The sequence below is a fragment of the Xyrauchen texanus genome, chromosome 27, assembly GCF_025860055.1.
Source record: "Xyrauchen texanus isolate HMW12.3.18 chromosome 27, RBS_HiC_50CHRs, whole genome shotgun sequence".
Taxonomy (NCBI): domain Eukaryota; kingdom Metazoa; phylum Chordata; class Actinopteri; order Cypriniformes; family Catostomidae; genus Xyrauchen; species Xyrauchen texanus.
Window position 1 is genome coordinate 39,898,453 of NC_068302.1, and position 20,324 is coordinate 39,918,776.

Sequence of the window (20,324 nt, forward strand, 5' to 3'; positions counted from 1 at the left end):
CCGTCTCGTTATCGTCTCATCTTAGTCATGGACGAACATTATAGTATTCGTTAACAAAATTAACACTACTCTGAAAGTTTCACATGCGTCTCTTTCCATCTGAAATTAATGGTAAATGGTCTGCACTTATATAGCACCTTTTTAACCTTAACAGTATTCAAATCGCTTTACACTGTGACTCATTCTCCAATGATGGCAGAGCTGCCATGCAAGGTGCTAGCCTGCCATTGGGAGCAACTTGGGGTTCAGTGTCTTGACCAAGGACACTTCGGCATGTGGAGTCATGTGGGCCGGGATTCGAACCAACAACCCAGCGATTAGTGGCCGACCCGCTCTACCAACTGAGCCACAGGTGCCCAAGTCATCAGGGTGGTGTGGATGGGCTGTAGATAACAGAAGAGAAAGTTCTCTTGGGTTAAAGAGCACAGTGGCCCTCCTTCACTCGAACAAAAGCATTATAGGGATTATAATGTCTTAAGAGGAGGACAGAGAGAGAGAGAGAGAGAGAGAGAGTGGTCAGACATGTACTAAAGCACTAATGGCTCTTGGGTTGGTTTGCAGGAGAGATGTGTGTCAGAATGTGTGTTTGATAAAGACCAGGAATGGCACTCGTTTCAACACTGTAGGGTACAACGTGGCTACACCCCACCCCACCGCATTGGTTGAATGCAATATGTTTCTGGCTGAGTATGACAAAGAAAACAATAACAAGACAAAACACTGACTGTATATGAAATGCCTTTAAGCAAGATACCTCACTGTACTTGCGTGTTCATTATGGACAGCTTTAGAGTTTAATCAAAACAGGATTTGGGGTAACTTAAGCTCAAGGTTGTTTGCATTGTTTTTAAAGTATGTTTGAGTTAGTTTCGTAGTATTAGGGTCACTTACAGTGGCAAGAAAAATATTAGTGAACCCTTTGGAAGTAGCTGGTTTTCTGCATCAATTGGTCATAAAATGTGATCTCATCGTATAGTGCTCAACACAATGTGCTGAAACAACATGAGGATGAATAAATTACAACAGAATTAACTTTTTGGGTGAACTGTTCCTTTAATAAGCATGTGGCATGTGTGTATTGTAGTTAAGGAGCTCTATAGTGGCTTTTTGGTATTTTCTGTCACATGACGGGGGTTTGGATTTTGTCTTCTGTCCTGAGGGTCCAACATACCGATCGTCTCTTTGAGGGGGCTGGAGGAGTCCCTGTCCACTGCTAGAAAGTTTTTCAATTTACTGCATTTTAAAGGGAAGCTTTTGAAGTTTATGTGTATCTCTTAACCTCTGCCTGCTCCGTCTAGACTTCAAATCTTTCCTTTTATTTGAAGACCAACAGCCATTATTGTTATTGACAGCTATAGCTGACAAAGAAACAAAGCTCTGACTTGGTTTTGATTCAGACAAACTCTGTTTCTCTTTCTAAAGACAGAGCTTTTGCTCACACACCCACTTTATCAATGCAGATGATCCTGGATTAAAGGATGTGTCATTCGCAGTCACTGCTAGACCTCTTGACACAGTTCTGTCTCTGATCTTGTCTATGGAAGAGTGAAGGCCAGACAGGGTCTTCCACTAAGGCAAGCATCATGAATATTACGGCTCACATTTCGGGTTAGATGTTTCTTCTGTACATCTAAGGATTAAACTTTGTCCTGTTACTCGCCCTGCACAGTTTCTGCAAAAGACATGAATGATACCTCAAATTATACAGCTTGTTGAGTCTTGTTGGGTAGACTAGTTAAGTATCCTGGTGGTGACAACCAGCCAATGAGCTTCTTAGCTTCAAAATTTACTCAGGGTCTCCTGGCCTTGTGAATGGCCGTGCTGTCAGCAGATATGTTGCGATCCGTCACGTGTGTAAAGACGGATTTGTGTCAGTGAGTGGTGGTCAGTCAAGCAGACACAATCCATTGACGGAGCATCTGGTGGAGGTTAAGTCAGTGTTGGTAATACGGTTACACTGTGCACCCATCTGCCGGTGGAGGTAGTAGAGATGAGGAAAGCCCCTTTATCCCACTGGAATCTAAATCCACTTCTTTCTATTTCTCATTTAAAGGTATAGTTCACCCAAAAATGACGACTGATCCAAATAAAGAAAGTAAGTTATATAAGTTTGGATCAACATAGATGTCATAATTTTTGGGTCAACTATCCCTGTAAGACTTCAACTATCATAGAGTACTGTACAGATAATCAAAGTAGTTGTTAAAGGTGCTGTAAGCGATTTTAGCCGTTGGATTAGCCACACCCCCTTTTTCCCAAAACCCTGCACTCCAAAGACACCAAATGACCTGTATTGAGACCGATATAGAGCAGAAATGGATGACAGAAACAGCAGCAGCAAAATTGCGCCCTCAACTGACAACTGTTATGAGCGACATGGCATAAAAATGGCATTATGCCTCAATAATTCGCTGCAACTACAATACTATGAGAATGAGCAAAATGATTGACAGGCAGAAAGCGTCACTGACCGCGGACACATTTTTGTTCGCTGTTTAGAGTCTCGAGCTGTCACAGAGACTGGTGAGATATTTCAGGACACTTAACGGATAATGGATTGTTGCTTGTTCACCCACAGGTCTGTTCTGCACAGTGACGGCCGACGTGTGTTCGCCATCCACGTGCCAAAACGGAGGCACATGCATTGACACTATGGTTGGCTTCCTTTGTGTCTGTTCAGATGACCCGGTTATTTACACTGGCGTACAATGTGAGCATTTATTTGACCCGTGTACTGACAAAGATTGCCCCAACTGCATCGGCACTCCAGGAACCAAAAACTACACCTGCCTCTGTCCCTACGGGTTTGACGGACCCAACTGCACCCACAACATCAACGACTGCGAGAGTAACCCCTGCACGGGTGTCAAGAGCCACTGTGTGGATGGAGTGAACAGATATTCCTGCCACTGTCCCAGTGGATACAGTGGGGATGATTGCAGGACTAGGGTGCGAGACTGCTCAGATGAACCGTGCTACAATAATGCCACTTGCGTGTGGGCACCAACTGGGTATGAGTGCCAGTGTGCCAGTGGTTTCCAGGGCCAACACTGTGAAGATGATATTGACGAGTGTCTGTCACAGCCCTGCAAGAATGGCGCCATCTGTCAGGATGGCATTGATGTGTACTACTGCTACTGTGTGCCTGGTTTCCAAGGCTACCACTGTGAGACAGACATAAACGAGTGCGCCTCACAACCCTGTGAGAACAACGGGACATGCATCAACGGGAAGGACCGCTACATCTGTGACTGTCTGCCTGGGTTTACAGGTAAGGACTGCGTATTACCATTCCCTGTCATAAAAGAAATGTGCAAAAAGTGTACCTTTAGTGGTAATTAAGCTTGTTACTGGGGCAGTACTTTTCAAACCCACTGTACCCTTTACATGTCAACCATAATGTATTTGATACTTATCAGTCCCTAAGGGGTATAAATTGTACCCCTAAAGGAACAATTTTTGATCAAATGTTTTTACAGTGTACCATGGTAATTACTGTTCATATATGCATTTACATGTCAAGTCAAAGAATGTAAAAAAATTTAAAATAAAAATAAAATACCAGGGTACATTTTCTTGTATTATCATATGTTATTGCCAGAGTATATATATATATATATATATATATATATATATATATATATATATATATATATATATAAAAAGCATAGTATAACTATGGTACATGTCCAAAACATATGGTTTAACCATTGTACATGTATAAAAGCTTGTTATAACCAGGGTACATGGGCAACAAATACAAACAAAAAAAATGGTATTACCACAGTACATCTCCAAAACACTTGACATAACCTGATTACATAACATGTAAATAGGGTACATGTCAACAAAACACGGTATTACCATACTTCATGTCCACAAAACATGGTATAACCAGGGTACATATCCAAAAAACATGGTATAACCAGGGTACATATACAAGAATACATGGTATTACCATGTATTGCATGTCCAAAAAACACAGTATTACCATAGTGCATGTCCACAAAACATGGTATTACCATAGTGCATGTCCAAAAAGCATGGTATAACCAGGGTACATGTCTAAAAACATGGTATAACCAGGCAACATATCCAAAAATACGTGGTATTACCATTGTGCATGTCCAAAAAGAATGGTATAACCAGGGTACATGTATAAAACATGGTATCACCAGGCTACATTTTCAAAAATATGGTAATACTATGGTACCCTGTCAAGAAAAACAGGGTATTACCATGGCACATATCCAAAACACCATAGTATTACCATGGTATGTCTAAAAATGGTACTACCATAGCACCATGTCCAAAAACATGGTATAACCATGGTACATCCCCCAAAATACCATGCTACTACCATAGTACCATTGTCAAAAATATAGTATTAATATGTATAAAAACAGGGTAAAACCACAGTATATGTACAGGAAAAGGAAGGTATTGGTACTTGTCCAAAAAATATGGTTCTTCCATGATACCTTTACATTTAGTCATTTAGTCATTTAGCAGACACTTTTCTCCAAAGCGACTTACAAATGAGACACATATCAAGCGATTTGTCAAAGATGCTAGCACAGAAGTAAAGAGACAGACAAGGATGTTTCTTCTTCTGTACACTAAATGCCAGTTGAGCGCATTGATAAGTGCAATTAATGTGGGTTGGTGAAGTGCTCACGGAACAGATGTGTTTTGTCCCAAAAAAATGGGGCATTTGTTTTAATTTTTAAAAAAAAATTGTGTTTGGAGAGACTTCTATTTATTCACTGTTTAAGTGTTCATCTGGACTGCAGGTGTGAATTGTGAAGTTGAGATTGACGAATGTGAAGCGGCTCCATGTCAGAACGGCGCCACCTGTCACGATCATTTGGGGCTGTACACCTGTGAGTGTGTACCTGGATATGAAGGTGTTAACTGTGAACTCAACATCAATGAGTGTGAAAGTTTACCCTGCCAGCATGATGGCCTGTGTTTGGACATGGTCAACAGGTAAGTGTATTTACCGTTGACTGTTAACCAATCAGTAACTTAAAGAATCACTAAGTGCCTTAACTAAACAACCAATGATTTAACTAATCAATCATTGAGACTTGAAAGTGTAACTTAATTATTGTGGTTTAATTACAGCTTTGAGTGTGACTGCAGTGGCACTGGATTTGTGGGCTCTTTCTGTGAAGAGGATATACCTGAGTGTGCATCTGACCCCTGCCAGCACGGTGCGACCTGCCAGGAGGGACTTAACCAATACACCTGTCTCTGCTGGCCAGGTAACTAGCTTATTTGTTAATCTATTTGGTCAACGCCTACTTTATTAATGCCACTGATGTTGTTATATTAGGCAGACGAATTACAGTAATAACTGAAGATAATATTTCACTAGATGAAGTCTACAGCCATCACATTGTGCCAGAACCAATGTTTAACCATTGTTCATGTTCTTGACATCACACTGCCCTCTAGAGAAACACATATGCCAATGCAGACATTCAAATCATTATAAACTTAGGCTACTGGTATATTTGGATGGCACACTGGCATGATATTAACTGCATACTGTATAATCTATACTGTCTACTAATTAAAAAAAATACAGTTAGTATGATGCATTGTTGTCAAATGGCATCACATTGCATGTTTATTTCAGCGAGCGGGATCCAGTTATTGTCTCAAAAATAATAACGTTATTTTGCATTTCTAATGTAATTCTGTGTAACAAACAATCAAAACAAAATCTAGACAGTAGTTGTTCATCCATTTATTCCATGCATAGAGACAATGTGCATACAGAGCATAATAGAAATACTCTATACTACAGAAATAGTATACAGTAAGCATGCTATTCTAAACAACAGATGTGAATAAATACACATGAAGCAGTAAAAGGTAAACATACTATTTAATATATGAAATGAATGGTTTTATTATGAGCAGATGTACAAACATTTTAGGCAAAGTGCGGGTCACGGCACATGTAATAGACTGTTGCTGTCAGGTTTGAACCCCACCACCTGATAACACAAGTGCAGCCATCTGTTAAAGTCATAATCCTTGTTGAACCATGTTCTATGCCACACAGCTTTACCCTCACCCAACTATTTAATCTCACTCATCTGATTAACTGAATCTTTTACATTTCCCTTATTACGAAGCACACATATGCTTTTCTTACGGCTACTTTGAGGGACTTAGTGGTGAAAGATCTGGCCTAGAAACCCTGTAAGGGTTCAACAATGAGCTATCTTGCCCTTGGTCAAGGTTCTTAACCCCAGGTTGATTCTGTGGTGCTGACCCTCTATTAAGAGTAATGATAAGTCGCTTTGGATAAAAGCATCTGCTAAATCACTGCTTACTTTACTGTAAACAAATGAGACACAATGATGCTACAGACAGCACATTTGACACTGAAGTCACACTTTAAAATGTGTGAATGTCATTGCATTGGATAACAGTATATCAAAGCAAGTGTGTCCCCCCCAGCTCAAGATTTTGCTTTTGACAATATTTCTACTGGTGAAAGAAGTACATAACTGATGATGAAAGCAAGTGTCTTCATTTAGGTACACAGAGATTGGTAGGTCTATTAATAAAATCATTTTACTTCAGCACCCATTGTTGCATTATATGCCAATGGCGTGAGTCCAAATATGGGGAAAAAACACAGTTTTGTGTTGTTTTTGCCAAGTTGGAGTGCCTATAACTCCAGAAGTGTTAAAGACATCTTAATATGCTTTTAGTTTCTGGTTCAGAACAAACATTAATTTCTATATCTTCATTTTTAAGGCCCTATATGGTTAAATCCCAGAGATATGGGACTACTCAATGTGGCTTCATACGTAAAATGTTGCATTTCACCTCTTTTCAATGGTCGAAAACAAATGTGGGTCCCATGGCATGGACCACTGAAAATGAGTCAAATTTAAAGATAGGGCCTTAAAAATTCATATACCAAAATTAAAGTTTGTTCTGAACAAGAATCTAAAAGGATATTAAGATATATTTAAAACTTTTGGAGTTATGGGCACTTCAACTAAGGAAAAATAACAAAAACAACAATGTTTTTTTTTACCCCACCACATCTGGACTCACACCATTGACGAATAATGCAACAACAGGTGCCGATGTAAACTGATTTTAGTAATAGATCTTCCAATCTCTGTGTACTAATAAAATAATGATGCTGACACCTTTCTAATGTTATTTTTTTGACCTGTAATTCTGACCGAATATTGATCCATGGCATTAAAATATTTTGCCTTTCATCATTATCTACTGGTGAAAAAAGTACATAACTGATGATGAAAGCAAGTGTCTTCATTTGTACACAGAGATTGGTAGGTATGAACCCCTTGTTGCATTATATGCCAATGATGTGAGTCCAAAAATGGGGAAAAAACACACTTTTGTGTTGTTTTTCCAAAGTTGGAGTGCCTATAACTACAGAAGTATTACAGATATCTTAATATGCTTTTAGATTCCGGTTCAGAACAAACTTTTCTTTCTATATCTTAATTTTTAAGGCCCTATATGGATAAATCCCAGAGATATGGGACTCTCAATGTGGCTCCATGCGTAAATTGTTACATTTACCCATTTTCAGTAGTCGAAAATGGATAAACATTAACAATAGTACCTTAAAAATTAGGAAACCATTAGGAAAGTTTTTTTTAAACTGAATCTAAAAAGACATTAAGATATTCTACACAACACAAAAAAAAAAATGTCCCCCCTCCGAAATTGCCGTGTAATGCAAGAGGTGCTGAAGTCATCTGATTTTAGGAATAGACCTACCGATGATTGTGTACAAATAAAATAATGATGCTGCCACATTTCTAAGGTTATTTTTAGTTTATTTGACTGATATAGCAATTAATATTTGGCTTACATCATAGTTTATGTTTATCTTTCTTCTGGAAAAGTATTAATAAAATCAAAAAGTTTCTGAAATTTGGTTGAATTAACACGGAACAACCTAAAACTTTCCTGTTTTGCAATCAAATGCAAAATGCAATGATATTATTGCATATTTAGTTGGCATAAATGACTTTGATCACTCTCCCTTTGCAGTTAACGTAATTGTGAATTCAATCAAACTTTTCAGGCTACATAGGTGGGAACTGTGAGATTGACGTGGACGAGTGTGAAACTTGGCCGTGTGAGAATGACGGTGAATGTTTCCAGCGATCAGACTCCAGTCACTACAGAGTTCTGCCTGAACTGGACACCGACTTCAGCTACGAGAATGCAGCCGGATTCATGTGCCACTGCATCGCTGGATTCACAGGTGACATATGAAGATGAAATTACTTTGACAAAGCATTCACAGTCTACAGTAATTAACTCATAAAATAAACAGAGCTTCTGGTAATGATGTTTTCTTTTATACAGGTGAAAACTGCTCAGTTAACGTGAACGAATGTGAGTCTATGCCGTGTGAAAACGGAGGCACCTGTGAGGATCTCATCAACGCATATCAGTGCTCATGTCCTCCAGGGTTCACAGGTGAGACGACGCATTTAATTTCTGCAAGTTTATGAGTCTATTTGTGTCGAGCTGTTTTCACTGTTACCCTGTAAAGTTTTAAATGGGAAAGTTTGTTTGAAATAATCACATGACTGTGGCAGATGGATGCAAAGTCTTATTTTAAGCAAGTTGGTCCACTTTGTGGCCATTTTGCTCTTACATTAATGGGAAAAGATAAAACACTCTAAAACGTTTTACTTAGCTAACCTTTCAACTAGTGTTGGGAACTGTTATGGAAAGTAATTAGCTAGATAACATTTTGGTTATGGTAACATTTGGTTAATTACCAATTTGGTAATTCGATAAAGTGGTATTTTTTTGCTGTAGATAATGTGCTAAAGTCCCCCTACATACTGTAGTTTGCACCCCATGAAGTTTAGGTATTTTTGTGCAAGCATGCGCTAAGTCTATGCGCTAGCGGGTTTAGTGAAATTGCACTCGCATAGCGCTAATGGGCTAGGTCAAGTCAAGTCATTTTTATTTGTATAGTGATTTCAAGCAGCTTTATGGGAAAACATGCATTAGCAAAAATAAATGTAATAACTGTAATATCTATAATGTCTTAGATTGATCATTGTGTAGTTTGATTAAATATGATTGTAAATTGAGTATAAAAATGTTGATTAATGGAGAAAAATAACCTTGGGAGAAATCAGACTCACTGTGGGGGCCAGTTCCCCTCTGACTAACATCTTGAATATAATGTAAATATTATTTATTTGTGTGCAGTGCAAGTCATGGTTGCTGTTGGTAGTGTTAAGGGTCAGTGTTTGAACAAAGATTTGTAAGATTAATGACTAATATCTTTGAAGTCCATCCTGGATTAACTGCAGAAGTTCACATTGATGTATTGTCCTTTGTTAGTTGGCTGATGAAGGCTTTTGTTGGCAATTAAATAATAGCCTGTGTATTCCATTTTAAGAGTGTAGTCCATCAATAGACCGAGATGATGCAGGCAGAGATCAATGAGGTCCATTACAGTTCAGCCTGAAGGTCATTTCATCGAGGTTCAGTGAGGTCTATCCTAAGTCCAAGGTTCAGGCAGTGGCATGTGAAGTATCCCATGTCTAACAGTTGGAGTTGGCATCAGTTCATCCTCTGAAGTCTGTCGTGAAAGACTGAAGTGATGTCTGGCTGGCACCGGCTGTAGTTTGTCGTCATCACTCAGCGACACGTATCAGTGGACTCTGACAACAAATGAACGGAGCTGGATATGGCCGGCTCTGGTAACCTTGGGGTATGAATTTTATGCGTATTGTAGATCATGATGGATATTTCCGGTTTCTGGTTCCGGCAGACCTAACTAAAGCAGCCTAATTGTGAGTTGATGGATAAATTAGGTGTATGCCTGGTTAAATAGATGAGTCTTTAGTCTAAATTTATACTGAGTGAGTTTGTCTGCATCTCGAACAGTGTTAGGGAGACTATTCCATAGTTTAGGAGCCAAATATGAAAAGGATCTTCCTCCTTTTGTGGATTTTGTTATTCTAGGAACTATTAACAGGCCCGAATTTTGCGATCTTAATGAATGTGATGGAATTTAGTGTGGTAGAAGGTCACTTAAGTACTGCGGAGCTAGACCATTCAAAGCTTTGTACGTAGTTAACAGAATTTTAAAATTAATAAGAAATTTATCAGGTAGCCAATGTAACGATGATAAAATGGGGCTAATATGATCATATTTCTTGGTTCTCGTTAGCTCTCTGGCTGCTGCATTTTGAACCAATTCAAATTGATTTATTGATCTTGCAGGACATCCTCCCAGTAATGCATTACAATAATCAAGGTCATGAATGCATGAATTTGTTTTTCGGCATCAGCAACAGAGAGCATGTGTCGTAATTTAACAATATTTCTGAGGTGGATGAATGCTGTTCTACAAACACTGGTAATTAGATTTTCAAAGGAAAGATTGGTATCAAATATAACACCTAAGTTCTTCGCTGTTGAAGACGATGTAACAGTACATCCATCGAGAGCCAAATTATATTTTAGCTGCTTATTTTTTAGAGTTTTTTGGTCCAATAATTAGAACCTCTGTTTTGTCAGAATTGAGTAGAAGGAAATTTCTGGCCATCCAATCTTTGATTTAATTGATACACTCTGCTAATTTGGAGAATTGTGAAATCTCATCAGGTTTTAAAGAAATATAAAGTTGGGTATCTTCAGCATAACAGTGGAAACTTATTCCACGATTCCTGATAATATCTCCCAGGGGAAGCATATACAAGGAGAAAAGCAGAGGCCCTAAAACTGGTCCCTGTGGCACTCCATACTTAGCTTTTCTTTGATTTGACAATCCCTTGTTTACACATACAAAGTGGTAGCGGTCTGATAAATAGGACCTGAACCATGCTAATGGAAGTCCACAAATGCCAACATAATTCTCCAGCATATTCAAGAGAATATCGTGATCTATCATGTCAAATGCAGCACTAAGTTCTAAAAGAGCAAGTCATTTGTAACTCTGATAAGTGCAGCCTCTGTACTGTGATGTGCCTAAGACTGAAATTGTTCAAATATACCATTTCTCTGGAGAAATGAACATAGTTGGGAGGACACTAACTTTTCTAGTATTTTTTGACATAAATGGTAGATTTGAAATCGGTCTGTAAGGTCTTCTCAGGTTATTGATCTGTCTGCATCCTATTATATAGTCCATTCCTTCAAGAAGCAGCGATATAAACAAAGACAGCACATTCATAAGAAGTTGCTAGTGTAAATAGACTGTATGCAATAAAATAAAATAATATAAATAATGACTTGCATTCTTTTGTGCAATAACTGCATCCTTGTTAAATGTCAAGCATATATCTATGACAGTGACTATGGTTCTCGTCAGAATTTGGACATAGGCTCCTTTAAATTGTAGAGATTGTAAGCATTATTAATAATTTTCATCTACTGACACACAAATGTTTGTTTATTGTAAGTTTAATACAAATCTCATACATTTTTGTTTCATAAAACGACAACAACATTGATCGTCCTGGACATAATTGGATAATCCATAATTGCAAATCTCCAAATTGCAAATGAAGGAACTGATTTAGACTTTGCGCTGATAATAGAGGTGCTCCTGAAATGTCTTAACACAATGACCTATTTCTCAGGAAAAGTAACAAATTATGCTTTGCAACACTTCATTTTCATGCAATACAATCCAGTTTGCGCGCGCACACCCATAGACAGTGCAAATGCTCCTACCCACGGCCACTTGTGCTTTACGCTGGCACAAAAATTGTGCTTATACAAGCTCTTTCACGAACATTGGATAAGACGTAGCGCACGGTCATTGCATGTAACAGATTTGGCGTGCTGTCCGCAATGAAGGTGCTCCAGCACAGAACTGGGCTTGAGCGCTTAGATCCCCCTCGGCACTGTAAGTTCCTTTTGGCTAAAAGCATCTGCCAAATGCATTAAAATACTTTCTTTCTACAGCTGCCAAATTGAGTCTTGCGATTCATCAGTGTGAATAAAAAAGGAAAGATTACAGACGTGTCTGTTAATGGAACACTTATCTGCTAATTGGCTCACAACTCATGCTGGATAGAAGAATTACCCATGATTACCCCAAACGCCTTCACATACACAGTGATTGAGCTGAAGATGCTACACACGTCATTACAAATGAAGGAAAAACAGGAAATGCTGCATTTCAATAACAAGGACGAAAATGACAATGTTCGATGATCACTGGAGGAAAGAGCACTTTCCAAATGTCAAATGTTGAGGTCATCTTAGGTTGTGTTTGGGTGTGTTTACGTGTCTGATTTTTTTTGCGTGAAGTGAGAAGCTTACAGAAGAGCTGCTTAAGACAGATCATCCTGAACAACAAATGTCCTTGACTTTGTTCAAAGTGTTTTATTTTTCCCTTTAAAATCCCTTTAAAATCAGCAACACTTGTGGTTTAATTAATCATATATAAAAGGTGAAGTGTAACATTCTTTTACTAAATATACGTTAGCTTTGGTAGGCTAACTTCCTGAAAAGTGTAAAAACTGTGACTCTGTGCCACTTTCAAAACATTGTTGTTTCTTTTGAGAGGCCCAACATCTTATCTTCTGACTCTAACCAACAGGAATAGGTGTGAGTTTGGGGCGGGACAATCTGTTTTTCCAACCATTGGACAGAAAGGTGTATGTTTGGAAAGTCAAACAGAAATTGCACACTGCGCACTTTATTGTGTTCAAAACTCTTTGTGTTGAAAGCATCCCACGCACAGACATGACTAAAATCACATCCCAGTAATAAGTCGGCCTCTAGCTGGCATGGAAGCAATCGTTCACAGCAGCCGGAGCTGTCAGACATTCCTGATGTCAGCATGGACAGGAGGCAGCTGGGAAGGGAGGGGAAGATCTGCTGGACTCATCCCCCATAATCACTCCTGAACGCTTGGTACAGAGCGCTGGAAACACTGTGGGTGTGTGGAGAGAGAGAGAGAGAGAAGCCAGAATAAAGAAAGACCAAGAGAAGTAGATAGAAAGTAGGGACTGAGATAGACGTCTGAATTGGAAGCTGTCAAATTTGTGTCAGTGTCTGTGACTGCTTGTCTTGTTGAGGAGAGTGACTGCGATCTGGATGTTTGGCACGATGAAACGAGAAATAGTGGAAGTGATTTGCAATGGGCTGCTTCTCCTGACAGGTAAAGTGTCGATGCTATCTGGAGGGCTTCAAATCTACTGGATTACTGTAGAATGAACCTGTGGAGAGTTCATCATTCTCCTGACCAGATTAGGCCAATTAAGTGTGGCGTTCTCCTTTTATACAATATTTGAAGAATCTCATATATTATGTCTATCTCTCTGTCTGTCCGTCCGTCCGTCCGTCCATCCATCTGTTTGAAAACTAAAAATGTTACACATAAAAGATGTTGGCACATCTATTCCCGGTACCAAATGTATCACATGACCTTTGTCTTTGTGTTCCCCTACAGGTGTTGTGTGTGAGATCAACATTGATGAATGTGAGAATGAACCATGTCAGAATGGAGCCCGATGTGAAGACGGCATTAATGACTACATATGCCACTGTCCTCCTCCTGAACCTGACCAGCTGCCATGGGGCAGCCATGACTGTAACATCACATTGACCGGCTGCTTGGATGACCCCTGCCAAAACGGTGCCACCTGTATACCTTCACTGCAAGGTGATGAGCAACAGCACACCTGTCGATGCACTCCTGGTTTCTACGGTGACAAATGTAAAATGACCACAACCTTCTCCTTCTCTAGAGGGGGTTATATGATCGTCGAAGTTCCACATAGTAACAGGACTCGCAGGCAAGCAGGATTCCAAGGGCCAAGTATCCAACTGCGGTTTAGGACGACCTTCACTGATTTAATTATCTTCTACAGAGGAAGCCAGGAACATTTTTTCATACTGGAGCTAATTGGTGGAAATCTCAACTCGAGAGCCGAATCAGGAGACTTCAAGCTCGCTGTGAAGCTGAAGGGTACTTTCAGCGATGGACTCTGGCATGAAGTTTTGGTTACTGTGGATGAGAGGTTAACTCTGACCCTGCTGGCAGAAGATGAGACCAAAGCTGAGGATGAAGGTCACAACCAGCTTCTATCCTTCCAGCCATATGGTTTGGATAAAGTGTACATTGGTGGGGTTCCAGAGGAGTACTTGAACAAAACCGCAACCAGGACGGGATTCGTCGGCTGTTTTGAGGATCTGCTGATAGATTCTCAGCCAGTTCTTCCACAACACCTCAGTCCAGAGCAGGCCGTGGACATTGAGGTGGGCTGTGAGAAGACAGAATGGTGTCAACCAGACCCCTGTTCTGATCGTGGTCACTGTGTAGACCTATGGTCAGACTATAAATGTGACTGTCACAGGCCGTTTCATGGACACAACTGTTCAGAAGGTGAGACTTCGTTTTAACTGTGGTCAAAGTAATTGAATATAAACAGGTTTATTCATCATGCAAAGGCAAAAGCAAAACCTAGCTTGTGAACCTGGTCAACCACCATGGTCTTTCTTATTAAGCTGGTTGACCAAGGTATTCTTGCTGGTTGAGCTTGTTAAACATGCTGGGACCAGTGTCCAAAACATTAAGAATGTGTCAATTGATGAGATTTTGAGAATCATTAAACTAAACATTCGTAGCAACATTTGCAGAGCAACTATTCAGTACCTATTCTGAATTCTTTGTTCATTTCAAGTCGGTTCAGTAAGTTTTATATTGACTTAAAGGAGACCTATTGTGCCCCTTTTTACAAGATGTAATATAAGTCTCAGGTGTCCGCAGAATGTGTCTGTGAAGTTTCAGCTCAAAATACCCCACGGATCATTCAACATACACCATGTTGTAAATGCCTCTTTTGGGGTGGAATCAAAAACATGCTGTTTTCATGTGTGTCTCTTTAAATGCAAATGAGCTGCTGCTCCCCGCCCCCCGACATAGCAGTGGTCTCAGTGAATACAATCAGAGACAATGCTAACTTTAGCTGCATTAGCCGTGGAATCAGCTAACAAGCACATTCGGAAAGGTGATTTGCAAACATTCACAAATATAAAGTGCGATACTTACATCTTCAGGATATAAAGCTGGAACATGAACAGTTGGTGCTGATCCATGCTTGAGAATAAATTTTTTTTGGGAATTCCTGCTTTATATTGACACATTCACAAAGCAGTCCGGTGTAAAATGATTTGCACAAACATGCACACATTTTTGTATGTTTTGGGGCACATTTCCTTCAAAGACAAAACTTGTCCACTGCATTTTCATGAAGACTCTTATGTTCACTTTTACAGCAACAACAGACACTTATAAGACATTAGAGACATTAATGAGACATTATTCTTCTCACTGTATCTGCTCCAGGACGGTGTGTAGTGACTCGGGGAGGAGCTATGATAATAGGGTGGAGTCCATCACCAGTCGTGGGCGTGGCCTGCTCTAACGTGACATCACTTTAGAGCAGAACGAAAACCGTTCATTTTGACACACTGTTTTTGATGAATAGAAATATAAGAACGAGTAGGTGGACTTTTAACATTGTACAGGAATCGGAATACTCTGGTCGTGCTGTGTTTTTCACGCTGTAGATTCAAAAGGATCGGCTAATTGAAGTCATTCTTTCAGGAATTGGGAAACTGTTTGTTTCAAGCTTCAGATCCAAATGAACTGTCTCTTAAGAGGCATTCATTCAGAAATCGGTCTACATTGGTCTTGCTGTGTGTTTCTCATTTTCAAAAGAATCGGTCTACACAGATCGAGCTGTGTTTCACGCTGTAAACTTAAAAGAACCGGCTCATAGGAGTCATTCGTGCATCTGCATCGGCCGAAGAGTACATGTTCGAGAACCGTTTTCGAAACCGAAAGTCATGAAAATTATTAGGTTCTGGTATTTTTGTTTAAAATGGGTTCCCAGCCCTAATTCTGTTCATGACAATTTGGGGCAACAAATGTGTTTAATTGTCAATAAATAACTAATAGAATTTTTATTTATATATTTTGGTGTGAAAATATAACTTTTGACATGTTTTTGAGAGATTTACATGCATGCTATTGGTTGTAATGCCTTGTTTCATACCAGTACTGGTATAAACGGAAACCTTTCAACTCTCTTTCCCAACAGAGCATTCTTCATGGACATTCAGTCATGAGCGCAACAGAAGCTTTGCTGCTTTTCCCATCATGCAGAAGCACAGCGGCAATATCACTGTGTCATTTTGGCTGAAATCACGGCAGTTAAACGGCCTGATCTTTCAACTGAAACGTCAGAATCAAGCTTACCTCACTGTTGATCTAAGAAATGGCTCAACATACATTGCACTATACAGCTCCATGAGAATGGCCTCAAACATCATAACCAACGGGGAGAAAGTGTTTGTGGCTATTGAAAAACATCAAGGCTTTATATTCTTTAATAAAGTACAGATTTTTGCCCCTAGAGAGTTCAATGATTTTGAGATAGAGGCAGGGGATGTGGCGTACCTTGGCGGGCTTCCTGACGGAGAGGACACCGCGAAGTGGAATGGATACTTTAAAGGCTGTCTGCAGGACGTCCGCATAGACAACACACAACTGTACATGTACTCAGGGAGCATCAGCCAAAAACCACAACATCCAAGCTACTTACCAAGATATTCATCTAATTTGCTGGAGCATTGTGTTAGCGACCAAATGTGTAAGGTGAGACGTTTGCTTACACATTTCCACTTGCTATTATTGGCTTTCGCTTAAAGATTGGTGTTCTTATAATCACAGTGTGTGTCTGTGTGTCTCTGTAGATGAGGCCTTGTCAGAATGGAGGAAAATGCCAGGTCCTTTGGAATGACTTTGAGTGTTCCTGTCCTCTGAACTACACTGGGAAGACGTGTGACACTCGCGTGTGGTGTGTTAGTGAGCCGTGTGTCTTTGGGAGTAAATGTGTAGACTTACCTGACGGTTATGAGTGTAAGTATGTGTTTTACTGACATTTCAATGTGGGCTAGCTGAACAACATCTGTGCTTTCACTCTGAAGCATGGCTAGACCCAACAATTCAGTTGGTAGGGCTGAGTGATATCTAAAATTTTCGAAATATTTCTCAGCCTTCAGGTGACGTATCCCAATATTAATGTACAGCATTTGCTTCAAAAATTACTTTAAAAGGTGATTTATTTTCAGATAGAACCAATCATTCATTGAGTGTGTTTACATGTAAACCAGTACACCGATAACTACCTCAAATCAACGCAAACCAAAGTAAAATGCATTTGCAAACCGTTTATGACCTTATCCCGATAAAGGAACACTGCTTAAAGTGTTTACATGACCTTACACTTTATCCGTGTTAGATTCAGCATGTAAAAGCACTGTTAATTGCATATTACATGAATTAACATGTTAAATTCATGATGAAAAATGCAGTAAAAGTCTAGTTAAAAATAGCATGCATAGTCACAGCATGTTTAACACACTTTTTTCACTAAATGAACACAAAGAAGAACAATATTAAATCATTCTGAATATCCCTGCGTTCCAATCGGGTTAAATGAGCCTCCTAAGGGCACTTTGAAAGGAAATCAATCATTGCTGTCACGTTGAATGAGAGAGGTCTGTCTGCATCCTGCAAGACTACTACAGAACACGCCCACTACAAGTTACACCCCCTCCAAATGACCAGTGATATCCTGAAGTCTCGGAAAAGTTGGATGCAACATTCATGCACTGTTTGTTGTGTTCATTTAGTGTCCCGCAGCAACTATAAACCTACACCTATCCATAACTTTAAACCTAACCATAACAAAGATTTTTTTTAAAAAGTTTGCAAAATCATTAAATATAACGCAAATGAAAGGTTCTTTTGAATTCAATCATATCACCGTATCACTAGGTGGCGACAGTGAGGATACATTTTATGAAAGTGAAGAGGAGTAGAAGCTAGTGCTATGCTAAGCTAATAGGCTAACAGATTAGCTTGTAAGCTAACTGGAGAATACAGAACATATATATGTTTATCTTACCATTCATATCTTTTTTATTTTTGAACAAGTAGAAATTGTACAAACACCATCCAGAATAGAGTAAAGAGAACTTCCAAAAAATGTCACTTTAATCAAGTTTCCCATTTATGTCTTCTGTTTAATAACATGATATGTGATGTATAATTTAAAAGTTATTCTTTGTCATTTTTAAAGAGTTAAGAGAAAATGAATCATATAGTGATTGCAGAGGATTTTAAAGTTATTGTAGCCAATAGAATTGCTTGATGATCCAAGGGGGCGTGTAGAGGGCGTGGGTGTTCCTTGTAGTCTTTTGGGATGCAGACAGATACTTGGGTTGAAGGTTGTTCTGAAATGAAATGCTCATAATTATCTGTTTCGAAGAGTCCTTCGAAAGAACGTTTCTCAGCCTTTCTTCGACGATAACAGCGCCTTCTTTAGCATGGACTGATGTTGTTGAAGTGCGTTCCGAATCACAGCTAATTTTGAGCCCTACATTCTTCAACCCTCCAAAGCTCTTACACTTTGGAGGGTAGACCCTTCGAAGGGGTTGAGGCCTAAGGATGAGCCTTTCAGTATGGTACCGTATGTTGTGAATATTTTATATATTGCTCAGCCTTGTCTATTAGCGAGTGGCACAGGCCAACCACAAAAATGGCTACGATTTTCTTTCTAATGACGAAGAACATCTCTTAATTCTTGCTAATACACCCACAAATAAAACATTTAACCATGAATAAAATCAAGAGACTCAAATGTACCACAATTAAGAGCAAAATAACGTTTTTTAACTTGTGTCTGAGAAAAATTTGCTTTGATCCTGTTTTTACTCATTAAGCGTTAAGCCTTGAATCTCTTTACTTGAATATCGCCCACCTCTCACCAGGTTTAGCCAATGCCACCTTCAAGAACAATGCTTTGAAGTACAGTGCCAACGGCTCCTTATATGTCTCTGTGACAACCATCTCAATGGAGCTGCGAACCCGTGAGGAGAACGGAACGCTGTTACGTGCCTCCAACAATCTCGAGTTCTTCTGTATGGGCCTTCTGAATTCCTCCCTGATTGTGAAGTTCCGCAAGGCTAACAGTCTGGAGGTGCTATCTTTTACCAGTGAGGTGCCTGTTTCGGACGGTGAATGGCACCAAGTGAAGCTCTTCATGTCCAGCTCGCACAATGCAGTGCCTCATTGGCATCTCGCTGTGGATGGGCAAGCAGCCCATTACACACTGGCACCCGCTGGCAACATGGACTTCTTCAACCACTCCACAGTGTGGTTGGCCGAGAACTATACCGGCTGTTTGGGGGAGGTACGAATTGGTCGGGTATATTTACCATTTGTTGGAAGCCTCGAGGAGGAAGCACCACAAACCTCTCAATTCATCCGAGTTGGCGAGGTGGCAGCACCTCAGCTGGGATGCACCAGCGCCCACTTGTGTCTTTCTGAGCCTTGCCAGAACAATGGCAGATGCTTGGACTTCTTCAATCTCTTTGAATGTGAATGTGCTCCAGGATGGATGGGTGATCGCTGCCAGGATAACATCGACGAGTGCAGCCAAGAGCCCTGCGTCCATGGAAGTTGCAGGGACCTACCGGGGGACTACAAGTGTGAGTGCGCCCCTGGCTATGGTGGCACTCACTGCCATGTTGAGGTGGACAGGTGCCAGGAGCATCGCTGTGAGAATGGTGGCTCCTGTTTGCATACAGTTGACGGTTACACCTGCATCTGTCCACCTGATCACTCAGGCCCATTCTGCCAGTGAGTACCATGATTGCACCGTGACACATCAAACTCTCACAGTATACCTTATAAGCATATATATAGTTTAAGACATCTTTGCGAGTCATTGGCACACGTTGGCCTTTAGCCTGCCAGCAAGAGAGTGGGATATGTTTATCTGACAACATTCATTCAAAGAATTATTCATCCCTTACTAAATATTAAATCCATCAAAACTAGGTAATAACACAAATGCAGGTATTGGAATTGACCAAAAATGTAAACAAAAGAACAAAACTAAGCTATCTTATCCTTTTTTTTCTTTTCTTTTTAAAGTAGCCTATATCACAGCTTTTTTGTTGCACCAAGGGATGCTTTTGAACCGTATTTAAGGAGTTCCCATGTATGCTGGACCAAATCTGGTCCAACTCATCCTTTATAGAAATTCATATGTAGGCCCAATTTATACTTTTATACAAAACTAATTTCAAGTATTGAAATGAAAAATATCTGGTTAAAGGGATCGTTCACCCAAAAAGGAAAATGCAGTCATTGTTTACTCACCCCTGTGTTGTTATAACACTATATGACTTTTTACTTTTTCTTAACATAAAGGGAGAAATTGTGAAAAATGTTGTGCTCA

General features: G+C 39.8%; 1 protein-coding gene across 1 annotated transcript in view; it reads left to right on the plus strand.

Moving 5' to 3' along the window:
* Positions 1–2,070: 2,070 nt before the first annotated feature.
* Positions 2,071–20,324, plus strand: part of LOC127620696 (protein crumbs homolog 1-like) — a 28,907-nt gene continuing 10,653 nt past the window's right edge. Inside the window, exons 1-10 of the mRNA XM_052093887.1 lie at positions 2,071–2,095; positions 2,579–3,271; positions 4,794–4,989; positions 5,128–5,267; positions 8,099–8,281; positions 8,386–8,499; positions 13,457–14,392; positions 16,113–16,669; positions 16,768–16,933; positions 18,850–19,720. Coding sequence (XP_051949847.1) covers positions 2,071–2,095; positions 2,579–3,271; positions 4,794–4,989; positions 5,128–5,267; positions 8,099–8,281; positions 8,386–8,499; positions 13,457–14,392; positions 16,113–16,669; positions 16,768–16,933; positions 18,850–19,720 — 3,881 coding nt within the window. The remainder of the gene's footprint in view (positions 2,096–2,578; positions 3,272–4,793; positions 4,990–5,127; positions 5,268–8,098; positions 8,282–8,385; positions 8,500–13,456; positions 14,393–16,112; positions 16,670–16,767; positions 16,934–18,849; positions 19,721–20,324) is intronic.